This window comes from Antrostomus carolinensis, unplaced genomic scaffold (genome assembly GCF_000700745.2).
Source record: "Antrostomus carolinensis isolate BGI_N321 unplaced genomic scaffold, ASM70074v2 scaffold15798, whole genome shotgun sequence".
Lineage (NCBI taxonomy): Eukaryota > Metazoa > Chordata > Aves > Caprimulgiformes > Caprimulgidae > Antrostomus > Antrostomus carolinensis.
In genome coordinates, this window is record NW_010332559.1 from 37,121 (window position 1) to 50,517 (window position 13,397).

The following is a 13,397-nucleotide window of genomic DNA, read 5'->3' on the forward strand; positions in this document are numbered from 1 at the left end:
TAACACCACAGCCAGTTTTCCACACTTCAGTATGCTGTTTGGCTACTAGGGACTTGCAGGGCTGCAGCTCAGAAGCCATAAAGCAGCCTCACACCATAACAACCTCATTTATTTAATTTCTGTTTTGAAAGTACTTTAAACTTCTTGACTGCTTCATAGTGTCCCCCCAAGGCACACCTGATGCTCATGTGCTATTAAAAGCACCCTGTCTCACACCTAGACAAGAGAGGCAGGTACATGTTTCTTCAGGCAGCATGAGATGTAATAACAAAATAGGGTGCGACTCCCTTAACCCACTGCCTTTAGGCTAAACTTCCTTATTTAATTCAATTTCACAAGTCAGTGATTTCATCAGACCCAGCCACTAAAGACATCCACATTCCTGGACATCCAGCTCTCTTTCTCTGGGTTTGTTCAAGGACCTGAAATATTGGAATTAAAACAATCTCTTGGATCACCCTCTTGTATTGTTTTTCTTTTGCTTGTTTTTGGTTTTGGGGTTTTTTGTGTGGTTTTTTTTTTTTTTTTTTTGGTTGGTTGTTTTTTAAATCAGATTCTCAAAGCACGTCAGATACTGAATCCAGCAACTGCTTCCAAAAAAATTCAAGCAAACAGGTATAATAAGGAAAATTATTTGGTTAAAAAAAAAAAATATTTATTTGGTTCAGTGTTTACATGCAAGATAATTGTATTTCAGTACCAAAAGATAAAACAAGACTAGTAGAGTCATTTCATTCAAAAGATTTATCCTTCTTAACAAAAGTGACTTGGTATGGCTTTTTGATCCTCTGTACTATTATTATAAATTATTTTCAAAATCCTAGTTGAGGTGGCACTCTGATATTAATTACATTTTGCTAAAAACATATGTGCAGATACATAAAGGAGAGCTCTAATGAATTAAAAGCCAAATTTAATAAATGAGGTAGTTCACCTGGTTACGCAGAAATGCAGATTTGTGTTTCTTTGTATAAAACATCCACAGCCTCTGTATGGGTGTCTGCAATCAGAGGTCTATCGCTTGCAACACAGCCTCACTGAAAAACTTTGCCCTTTGCCTTTCACAGCAGGGAGAGTTCGAGAGTCAACCTTGAGGAGGGCAGCCAGGGACCTCCCCAGTGGGACACTAAACTCACTGCTTCCTGCTACAGCTTCAGAGGAGCCCTCTCCACAGCAAGAGTCAGGGCAGGTCTTGGCCTTTTTGGGTTTAGAGCAGCTTAAGGCAGAACAGCACTTTTAATTACTGAGACAGTCAGACTGGACTCACTTCAAACAGTCTGACTTGGATAACTGCTGTGTTGAGATCCTGAGGATTTTTAACTACCTGAATATACAGTATTTTTTTTTCCTGTACCTCTACCATAGTGCAGGAAAACTTCCCTTCATATATACTAAAAACCACTCATTTCTTTTTAAATTGCCAACCAGCAGCTCAGAGATTCAATGTTCACATTACTTAACATTTAATTTAAAACACTACTAAACCAACCATCTCAACATCCTGCAATGAAAATCTTAAGTTAAATTGTGATTAAAATTTACATTATAAGCCCATACCTGATTATCAAGTGAAAGTTACTCGACTAAAGAGAGACATTTCAGTAAGCAGGTGACAGAATGACTTTCTGCCAGGCACCACAACAAGAAGAAAGGTGCTCATTGTGATAATCCTTCACTGATTAAGATCAGTCACTGTAGCCAGCACAGAACCGAGTGTGCAATCCTTCATGTTATTTTTAAAAAGAAAATTCAAATAGAAAAAAAAAAAAATCATTTGCAAAGTGAATAAATATCCCAGGCACCCATGGCTTCATTTATTCTTGTCCTCAGAAAACATTGATCAGCAAGAAGGACAGACAGCGTTGTCATCTGTTTGCCTGTTTAAGAAAACAAAATAAAAAAGGTTCAGGTTCTGCCAACAGACTTATCAATTATTTGGATGCTTCTCAACAGAATAGCTTCATTATCAGAGAAGTTACATTTATTCATTTTCCTAAATCAAGTTTCAGGATTTGGGACATTTAAAATTATTAAAAACACCCAAATAATTTACCTGCATATTTTTATAAATCCAGTCTGTAAACACAGTCATATTCCCATACACTCCAGGTCTATTGGGACTAGCACAGCCAGTTCCCCAGCTGGTATCTCCAACCAGCCACCACACGGAGCTTTTGTTAGTTACTAGCGGACCTCCACTGTCACCCTGCACAAAATACAAGCATATTATTAGTGTCCTGGCCACCAGGAAAGACACAATCCATTTCACTTCAGGAATACCAGTTAAGTTTCAAAAAAACCTAACCACCATTTTAAGACAGTCACTGAAACAAAATGCAATGGCATTTCTATTTTGCAATTACAGCATTAAATCATAGAATCATAAAATGGTTTGGATTGGAAGGGACCTTAAAGATCATCTAGTTCCAATCCCCCTGCCATCATCAGGGACACCTTCCACTAGACCAGGTTGCTCAAAGCCTCATGAAAATGATAAAACAAAATGCAATTACAGCATTAAATGATGACCACTTGCAACAGGGATGAAAAATATTTGCCCAAAGCATTAAATGAGATTGGCACTGCTGACTTCCTTGTTCACAAGCATACTGCTAGGGTATCACCATGATTATGAAGAGCATTTGTTCACTTTCAAGCACCAGATAACAAAACATCCTTGAAGCATTAAAAGGAACTGCCTCACTCTCTTTGGGTAGTTAGTGAGAACTCAGAACTGGCAACCATTTGGAAGATGAAACAAAAGCTCTTCCTTTTAAAGGGATGCACCACAGAAGAAACTAGAAGCCCAACCAATTTTTTTTTTTTTTTTTTTTTTTTTTTGCATAGGATCTGTTTGTAATTAAGAGATGATTTAAAAAAGCCTATTAGTAAGACCACAAAAATAATTAGATCTTTATTAGGTGTTAATTACCTGACAGGAATCAATTCCTCCTCCTAGATATCCAGCACAGATCATTGTAGGCAAAATCATGCCACTATAGATATAGATAGAATTACACACAGAATGTTCTATCAAGGGCACCATAACATAATTCAAGTTATTTGATGTTTTACCTAAAATTGAAACATGTACAAAAACACATTAAAATAGACAAAATTAGAGCAAGCATTATATGTTGCTATTACAAACCCCAGCAGCTAGTACTGTTGAAGATGAAATAAACTTACTAGAAACATTGGGATGGACACTTTAGATGTATGGTCCATCACACAGAGAGAGACAACTGTGCCATTGAAACTCCCTTCCAAGGGGTCAGTGCATTACCCTGCTTTGCTGTCAGTGTACTGTAAAGCAAGAGAACATGGCACCTACTTGCCTACTCCAGTCCCAAATCAACTGTGTTATCTACAGGGCTATCAAAAGCACATGAAGCGTGCAAGAGGTGAAGAGGACCTCCCCACAGTTTCATGGTCGAGCACAAGCTGACAGTAGTTCCCATACTCAGGGTCCAGCTACAGCCAATACCCACCTCCCCACACAGTACCTTCTAATACTGAAAGAAAAGTTTCCTCCCTTTCCTTCTCATTTCTTGTGAATTTACTTGCATCATGCCAGTTTAGCCTGAGGTAGTGAAAGGACAGGCTCCTGCCCTTTCACATGTCCACAGAGAACTGGCTTGGCATATACAACCCTTGTTACAGGAGAGAGAATAAGGGCACTGAAGTGGCCCTGCTAGCAGGGGCACAAAATTGTTTCCTGCGTGAATATTTCTGGCCCACAGTACTGATTTGAGGCTCCTCTGCAGTCTGCTGAATGCAACACATTACAACTTGCTTTAAGACAGAATTCTGTGTGTAAATACTAGGGGCTGTAAAATGGGTGAAAAAAAAAAAATACCATGTCAACAGATGTGGCTCAAACTGCCCAATCAGGCCATGCAACAGTTATTCATAGACTGGTTTATGACCAAAATATTCCAGAGCCACTCTTTACCTCCTTGGTATTCTGCTCCCCACCCAGATATCCAGCACTGCTGATCAGGCTCAAACATCATCCCTGGATTGGGCAGACAAACTGGCCGTATATTATCTACAAAACAAACAGAGTAACAGCTGTAATCCCATATGTCCAGACATAATGCAAAACAAATGTATATAAAATATCTCAGCATGACCACCACTTAAATACATACACACCATGCATTTTCACTGTACTTTACCTTCTTTGCAGATAAGCAATACTGTGTGACACAGGCAGCAGCAGAAAGCTTTAGCAGCTGCCCTTTCCCAGACAACTGTCTAATCTGGACCTCAAAGTGAGGAACAAGCACAGTTAATTGTTCTAGCTCAATTCATCAGGCTAACTAGAAAAATTAACACCAGCTCTTCTGACCAGTAAAGGAGAACAAAGAAGAAGAAAAACTTCCAACAACTACCTCTCTGCATTCTCTTTGCAAAACCCTGCTGAAAATAATCACAACATAAGCAGGATTCAAGGTCTATACACAAGAAGTGTGAAATACAGAAACCAGGTAAACAGACAACCTGCCTGCTCTCGGCAGCAGCAGAGTCCCTCCACGTTCCTCCTAGTAGCTTAAAGCTAATCGACTGAAATAGAAAGGACCTGCAGAGACAGCACCTGTACACGGAAAGCACTTCAAGTTTAAATAATGTTTTACTTCAAGTTTAAATAATGTTTTCGCTGCTAGTTTTTACTGCTTGCTTACAAACAGCCTACATCTACTTTTAAGAAAGGAACTTCTACTTTTAAGAAGGTAACTTCTAGTAACATTTGGGGTTTTTTTCCCCAATTGTTATTTGACATAATTTGGTTGAGGGTTTAGGCTGCTTCTCCACCACTACCTCTTGTGTCTGCTCAAATAGGAGTGGCAATACTTCAGCACCATACAGCATTCTGGAGTAAAAGTACATTATTGAGGTGAGCCTTTACCATGTACTAGATTTTAATAAATCTTATTTAGAAAATCAGAGGGTGGGTCCCTACCTCTGCCTTGGCTCTGTCTCTAAGGTGACCCTCTACCCACACTGTGTGTTCTTCCCATAAGTATTTACAAGGATTTATGTATGGACTTTGGAAGTTTTAAAAGATGTGCTCATAACCATTGGATTTTTGCCTTAAGAAGAGTAGAATATGTACCAGTAAAAGTCAGCGGTGTCTCTAACTTCATAAGGGCAATGTCATTGTCTTTAGAATCTGTATCATAATCTGGATGGGAAATTATCTGTTGCACTCTGTATCCATTTCGTAACAACATCTCATCCTGGTTCAGAATCCCAGCATAAACCCTCCAGCTGTATGGGTCAGAAAATCGTCTACAGAAAAAACAAAAGGTTAGAAGGTTTGTTTCCATGGTAAGGAGTCACAGATTATGACCTTCAAAAAAAATTGTTTTTACCATGACCAAGAACACACATGCATTTGACTACCGTTTCTGAAGACAAAGGTAAGCAGTAACTCAGCCTTCTTTATTTTTGGCCAGTCTCTCCTCACTGGCTAACACAAATAGCATGATTTTTACTGATGTTAATGCAAATGTATTAACACACACAAAAAAACCAGGAAAGTCCATGTTCAGATACCTGTGTCCCACAAAGATCAAAAAAGCTGAAACGGACAAATAGCATAAAAGGGAGATAATTTAATTTTAAAATCTCATCATCATTTTTTTAAAAGATAAATTGCAAGACAGCTAAATTTGGGAAAGCTTGACTCTAATTTCATAAATATATCTGAAAAATCTTTGAAATAGGTTGGGTATCACTGTCTATCTCCTCAGTGACTCAGCACAGCAAATTATAGTCTGAGACTGCAACACTGAAGTCTATTGATTTCCGTGGGTGAGGGATCAAGCAGTTATTTCTAAGGTCTCACATGTCACTGGTATCACTGATGTGTACTATCCAAAGCATGAAAGGGCAGAAGCCAGAATTAGTAAAAATATGATCTAGAGAAGGAATTTCACTATCTTGAAAATGCCTGGGGATTTTTGTTTGGTTTTAGTTTTTAGTGGGTTTGTTTTTTTTTAAATGTTAAGCATACTCTCTAGATGTAATTTAAGTAGGCTCTTGTGCTCCAGCACAGTTTATAAATGCTCAATAAAAAATTGCCCACAAGTGTTAAAAATCCCTCCATAAGAACTGCCAAGGCATTACTGCTTCAAGTTCTTCCACCTCAAGGAAAAAAGACTGAAAAGCAGGTTTGTGCCAGCTACAGCTTGGTTGCCATTCCTAAAGCTTTTGTGTACTACAGAGCTCAAATCAGAAAACACGGGAGGGATAAGATCATCACATAAAAATAAACACTTGCATTCCTTTCTCAAGGTCAAGGACAAAGTCATTTTGCTTTGGCTTAGTCTCAAACTGTGATCCAGCCAACCAACCATTAAAATGTTTTTGCTTCAGGGTTTTCCCTCCAACAGAAGCAGGCACCTTTTAAACACATTCTGCCACTGTACACAAAGTACCACAACACCCTTAACTCTCCTTTAAGCTTCTATTTTCATAGGTTAAAAACAGACAAAGCACCAGTTATTTTTCTTATTGATGCCTATGTAAAGTGTTTCTTGGATAGGTACAAATCTACATTTAATACTGACTTGGGCTTTACTACCCTGTGTCATGAAGATACAAGGAAATAAATAGTACAGGCACCTTTAAATTTATCTTTTCTATAGCTGTGTCATATTTGAGGGTTTTGGATTTCTTTTTTTTCCCCTTTTCTTTGTTTTTTCCTCAAAGTGTAATTCAACATCTTAATGATAACACTGTACTGTCTGGCTTAAGTTTGATGCCTTTTGTTTACCTCATAAGCTGGGTGGGTATCTGTGCCAACACCACCATCCAACTTAATTTCCACCTTTAACAAGCAAAATACGATTTTCTTCCTGTAGAACTTCTTCCTTCTTCGGAAGAAGTTCTTTGCTGTGAGGGTGGTGAGACAATGGAACAGGCTGCCCAGGGAAGTTGTGGATGCCCCGTCCCTGGAAGTGTTCAAGGTCAGGTTGGAGGAGGCTTTGAGCAACCTGGTCTAGTGGAAGGTGTCCCTGCTGATGGCAGGGGGGTTGGAACTAGATGATCTTTAATGTCCCTTCCAACCCAAACCATTCTATGATTCTATGAAATCAGACAGACAATCTGCAGCCAGCCTCCTCCAGAAGAAATTTTCCCTTAATATTTGAAAACCATAATGCTACATAGCCAAAATACCATATCTAGCACCTGCATTCAAGGAGGTGAGGGGAATAGTACTTCATTCTGTTTTAAAGCAGAAAGTCAGGAGACTTCAGTAAAACTGTGCATTTCAGCCTAAAGCGAGAAAAATCATGATTCAAGAGATGAAGGAGCAAGCTGGCTGCGACTCACCCTTCCACGCAGTGTGCTGCCGTCACTATCCACTGGCGGGGGATGATCAGACGTGGATGCCCTGCACATGGAGGCTGACCTGCCACGGCCACTGCCCCAGCACTGCCCCACTGCCACCCACAATTCTGTTCATAACGTTGGGGCTCTTCGTGGGCAGCCCGCACTCTGAAGAGTCAGTTACACACAAACAGAATCATTAGTGAGTTGGTTACAGACAGATGGTTGGGATGATGGCTTCTGTAGCTCAGGTTTCACTAGGAGAGCAGACCACATCCAACCTCTGAGCTGCTGCTGTTGGAGTTGCCACAGCTCAGGCCCCTGCCCTGGACACCAAGATTCCGAGTCACTTGTAGCCTAGACTGCCTTCTCATTGCAAATGTCAAGATGAGTATTTGGTAGTTGCTGCCCTCGGTTCACCACAAACCATCAAACAGTGGTTCATTACATCTTTGAGTGTGGCATTCGAGCATCTCTGGCGAGCCACACAATCACATGCCAGTGTCTTGTGCAACTAAACATGCAACAGCCCAGAGTTGCCACATGACAGCCATCATCATCAAGAACACACAACCCACCCGATGGCTGCATGTCAGAGAGCAGATGAGCCACAGATGTCCCACCATGGCTGCTGGGCAAGAGCTACAGAGCTTCATCGCAGGCAAGTCATTTAAAGGAACCGGTGGCAGCCAAGACAAAAGCAGCAGAGTATCCAACATCCTCCTTGTCTCTTCTCCCACCCTGCTCCTTAAACTGCACTGTTTGAAACTTGGGAACCACCTGCCCATCAAAAGATGGCAATTATTTATGCAGATATAAAAGGATTTCCCAGACGAGCATTTCAAAGCATGGACAAGAGGAAGTTTGAGAAACACAGTCACTTACCTATGCAGCGCAAAGAAACCAAATTTCCTGATGCACAGAAATCACTACAATAGAAATAAAAAAAAAAAAAAAAAAAAAAAACCAAACAAACAGGGTTTTAAGAACACAGTGAAGCAAATGGTGGGCAAAGTTCACCCTCCAGCTGCTGCCTACCCTTTCCAACTACATGCCTTGCCTTCCCCTCCTCATCCTGCTGAGGAGTCCCTCCTTTCTTCACCCTCTCCAGCTACCCTACCAGCACCCAACTGGCTTCCATCATTTCTTGCATTCATCAAAACTATTATGTGGAAGACTGCAGTCACCAGTACAAAAGGTTTGCAAGCCTACTGAGGAGCAAGATAAAGCACAGCAAGAGTAAAAGTTGATCTGATTTATGAACTAGTTGTAGAAGAACCCAAACAACAAGGGAGCCACAGGAACTTTGCAGGTACAGCAGTCCACAGGTTTGGAAACTAGACACTTCAGAGTTGTTTAATGAGAATAAAAATGATACTTTCTACAGTGAAAGATCCACTTTGCAAGCTGCGTGTCCATGTGACTGAAAAAAAAGCTGTACCAGCTGCTGTGAATGTGTTACAGCTGGTAGCTATTGTCACCATACAAAAACTCCTGTTGATGGTCAAAGAGCCTTGGAAAAGTGTCTTTGACGTGGCAACCTTCTAGACGGCATGGAGGGAACAGGATGGGACATCATCTCTTTTAAAAGAAGAGAGGACAGATGGAAAAATGACAACTGTGTTTTTCAATAGAAGGGAGAGCAGTTGTTGCAACCAGATTAAAAACAAAATCTCTTTCCCTCTAACAATCCCCACTGAAAGATGTGCTTGCATTACACTACAGACAGAAGTTACACCTCTTACAACAGCTAAAAAGACCCCCTGAAAGAAGTTTGTATTAAACAAAGATACCTGCTATACAGTTTTTTGTACAAGTCTATATTCCCAGCACTCGTGTTCAGTTTCATGTAGCTTTTAAAGCTGACTTCAGTTGTTACTCCTTGACTATAGTAATACGTATCTCTGCAAAACAAAGTCTATTATGAAACCCAGTAGTTTCAATTTTCAAACAAGCAATAAATTGTGCCAAGCTAGAGCTTCTGACATGAACAACACTAAAAATATTTTTTTTTTTTTTTAATTAAATGCCAGTGTTGTAGTACAGTGACAGAGACTCAGATTCTTTAAACATTCGTCAAATTCCATTTTCCATCAAACAGTTACTAGATTACAATCATATTTTTATCTAATACACATACATGGTAGGAATCTTCAGCCTCATGAAACAGAGATGCCTTTGCTGGTACATTTACACAGCAGGTCCAAAAAGCCATAACAGCCACATTTCTGCAGAACAACTGACAGGAGTAGGAAGTGCTGCTGTCCTGCCAGGCTTTCTAGCTGAGGACCAGCTCTGTTTAGTTGCTGCTGGGCTGGGCTGTCTTACTGGAGTTAGAACTACTGAGGTCACTGCTGGTTCAGAGACCTCAATTCAGAGCACCATGATGCAGCGTGGGCACAAACAAGTTCTGCCTGCATGGACAATAAATTCACTCCATTTCTGCATGTACAACAGATGACAGCATTTGCCAACTGTATCAAAAAGAGGCAACACCAAGAATTTAAACTGCAGAATAATTTAGGCTACAGCATTATGTGGAGAGAACAGGGCAGCACTCTGGGCAATGAATGTTTATGGTGATCTTCCACATGGTCTGGCAATATTTTTGTCCTCAGACAACCTGAGAAGCCCCAGCTGGCTTTCTATGCCATACTGGCAATGACAGGTTAAGTTGGACTGGATGTTATTGAGTAATTATAATGATCTGCTACTAACTGAAGCAAGCTCTGAAGACAGTTGTTGAGTGGATGTACTGGAGACAAGTCACCCCACTGAGTCACTACTGCATGCGTGCCAGACCCCGTTACCTGGAGCAATGTTTCATTTTGATTCTGTAACAGCTACCATCGTTAAAATCGGATCCACCTGGGTTCACAAGAACTAAATCACCAACTGATTTTTCTTTCAGATACATTCTTAAAAATGGCAACAAGGAAATTTTAACCTCTCTATGCATGTGCAAAGGCTGACGAAGGTTGGACTTACGCAGAGTAGCCCAGGTCTTTACATGCAGTCCTCCCATAATTGTCATTCCAGCCATCTTGACAAACAGGATACCAGGATTTGCTGACAGGTGAATAAACTTCCAGGATAAAGTTTGGTCCAAAAAGTCTAACTGCCAGAAAAGGAAGAATGAAAAAAAAGAAAAAGAAACCAAGAACACCACATGGTATATTACGGCGCATTCTCTACTTAAAGGTATTGTTACACATAATATTTGCTTGTATGTATGAACTGGTGTCAATTTAAAGCTGCCTTCTACTCAAATTCTGAGTAAATATCAAGTAGACAGAAATATTTCAACAACTTCATTCCTTTGTGTAAGGCAATTTAGAAATCTAAATTTTATTTTAAATATTTATTTATTTAAATATAATTTTAAATTTTACTAGTTTAAAATGCAAGTGTACAATAGTGTTCATCTTTTCATTTCAGCTTTTATGCTCAAGATTCTCTTTCACATCCTACCACTACAGAGATCTCAATAGACAATCTTTTCTTATCTTTTATCTATGCAACGATATATTTCTTAAAGTATCATATATTGTGTATAAATAAAATATAATCTATTATAATATCTTAGAACACCAAATTTCTTCAGACAAGTGCTTGTAAAGCAAGAATGTAACAAGGAGCAATTACCTCTGACATTCCATGCCTCATTATGTATTTATTTGCAGAAGAATTTACCATTAAATAGTTCAAGAAAAAAACAAAACAAACAAACAAAACAACAACAACAACAACAACAACAACAACAACAACAAAAAATACCCAAAAAACCTAGATTGAACAAGCTTCTCCAAAAACCCATTATTCAATCAAATGGAGAGGAACAGCTTTAGAGCATATGCCAATAAATGCTAACTCTGCATGAGGCATGTGAAGAGTGAAAGTTCCCCAAGAGAGAATAAGAGCACAGCCGGGGTTTTCTGGAGTGGCACTGGCACACCACAGATGTTAAAAACAAGATGCCACACCTCTGCAATGGACAAATCAATGATGTTTCCAACTTACACCACCTTCAGCACTGCACTAAAGCTTCCTTTGGCATCTTCTCAGAAGCACAGGTCAGATCAGGCTTTCTTACACAAAGGAGTTATGACGTAGTTGAAGTATTATTGGGAGAACAAGGAATGTGAAATAGGTGGAAAAAGACAAGCCTAACTGAAGACCACTAGATTTATGTTATCACCTGAAGTTCTACTAAGAAGCCAACGATGACTGTTCATTCCAAAGACAATGTTACACTCAGTTTTGCACAAACCCCATTCGAATTAAAAGGTAATATTTTAAAAAGTGATTCGGAGTTAAGCCAGCTCAAACCCCTGAGTCAGTCATTTTGTTTCAGCTGTTCAATCAGACTGAAAACAAGCTGAATACCTAGATATAAGCTTCAAAGCCCTCAAACATCCTAAACCATTTAAGAGATATAACTTAGGCTAAAATGGCCCTATTGTAACTTAGGCAAGATTTGCATAAGGCAATTTGCTCAAAAACTCTTGCAATTGGCTGACAGGTTCCCCCTTAACTGTTGGCACTCACCACACCGGGTTTCATCCTCCCCATTGGGACAGTGGTTCACTCCATCACACCACTGCCAGGGCGGAATGCACACTCCTGAGGATCCACACTCTATTAAGGAGCCAAGACAACGATTCTCTACTGCGGAGAAAGAGCAACACAGGTGTTAAGCTGAACATCAGCTTAGCCTCAGGCAACTACTGCCAACTCTCATCTTAAGAAGTATTTCACTTTGATAGAGCAAAACATCAGAAAGAGCCCTTAAACTCAGAGATGGGAGCAGCCCTGGCCTGACACAGCAGATGTATTGCCCTGTCCTTTACATCACTTGTCAGATTAAGTCACTGACACAGCTGATTGGATTTTGTCCATTGCCTCCCCTGAATAAGCAAGCACCATTAAGTTGTCTAAAAGGAGTCAGCTTTACACTGACAAAGCATAAGACAGCAAAAGAGGAAGAAAGCAATTACTCCAATTACATCCTGTTGCTTTCACTGCCATTTAAAACAAGATTACATTCACCCTGTATAAATCAAAGTGAGTAAAAAAACACCCTAAGAACACAAACTGTCATCCTAACAGTTTTAAATAAACTCCCTTCTCTCTTCCTTTCCTGCACAGAACAGAAAGGAAAGGCTCCTAAAACCACAGCAAATTGCTTTTTAGTTTCCTTTGAAAAGTGGCTTTCATTGAAAGGGAAATTAAGATAGCACAAGACAAACTTTGCCTACGTCAAACAGAATTGCTCCAGTCCAACTCCAGAGCTCAGTCACCTTGGTTAGAGATGACTTCCAAGGCAAATGTATAATTTGTGGTATGGCTTACAGTGGTGAAACAGGCTGGACCCACACAATGTTAACACTCTTTTCAAGCAAAAGCCTCAGAGAAACAGACAGACCTGAATAACTTCTGCTCCAAGAGAGATCCCATTTTACCAAAATAAAATGTATCTTGATCATTTACACTCTTGTGATTAAGGTATACAAAACCATTTAAATCTCCTTCCTTACTTACTCAAATGAAGTTAGAAATTTGGAACTGAGTTTCATTCCATTGCAGAGCAGTTATTTCCTTAATGAAACACAACACAGAATGTGTTGTCCACACACAGTCGTGTGCCAGCTATCCCCAGTGCAAAAACCCTTGCAAGAGGTCAAACTGCTGCTTACTAAAAGCTCCTGTACTTTACATTTGTACTGCACCACCTTTTGCCAGATAGACCGCAACTTTCCAGACAAGCCACTTGAATAAGCCACTCCAGAAGAGTAAAACAGCTGATGACATCACTTTATGTCAAAAACATATTTACTTGATGAAGGGAAATGAAAGCGACAGCAGTATTGTTTATTAAAAAGAAGAAAAAAACCAACAACCAAAACTGAGGCATTAAGTGTTAACATTAGTTTATCTCTTACGAGATAGGTAACAAAGACTTTCCTGTTCTTAATTCAGCATAAAATGGAGGATAAGAATGTATATTTCTGACTTTAAAAGTTTAATATATCTTTTCTTCAGAACACAAAAAAAAA

General features: G+C 39.7%; 1 protein-coding gene across 1 annotated transcript; it reads right to left on the reverse strand.

Moving 5' to 3' along the window:
- Nucleotides 1-1,865: 1,865 nt before the first annotated feature.
- On the reverse strand, nucleotides 1,866-12,009 carry LOC104520352 (transmembrane protease serine 2-like; the record flags this gene model as incomplete). The annotated part of the gene is given in 11 exon segments (XM_010173566.1): nucleotides 1,866-1,877; nucleotides 2,054-2,206; nucleotides 2,933-3,075; nucleotides 3,956-4,051; nucleotides 5,120-5,295; nucleotides 7,345-7,393; nucleotides 7,396-7,509; nucleotides 8,227-8,270; nucleotides 9,135-9,245; nucleotides 10,330-10,459; nucleotides 11,890-12,009. Coding segments are annotated over 11 exon segments (1,148 nt in total), but the record flags the coding sequence as incomplete, so codon positions are not given.
- Nucleotides 12,010-13,397: the final 1,388 nt, after the last annotated feature.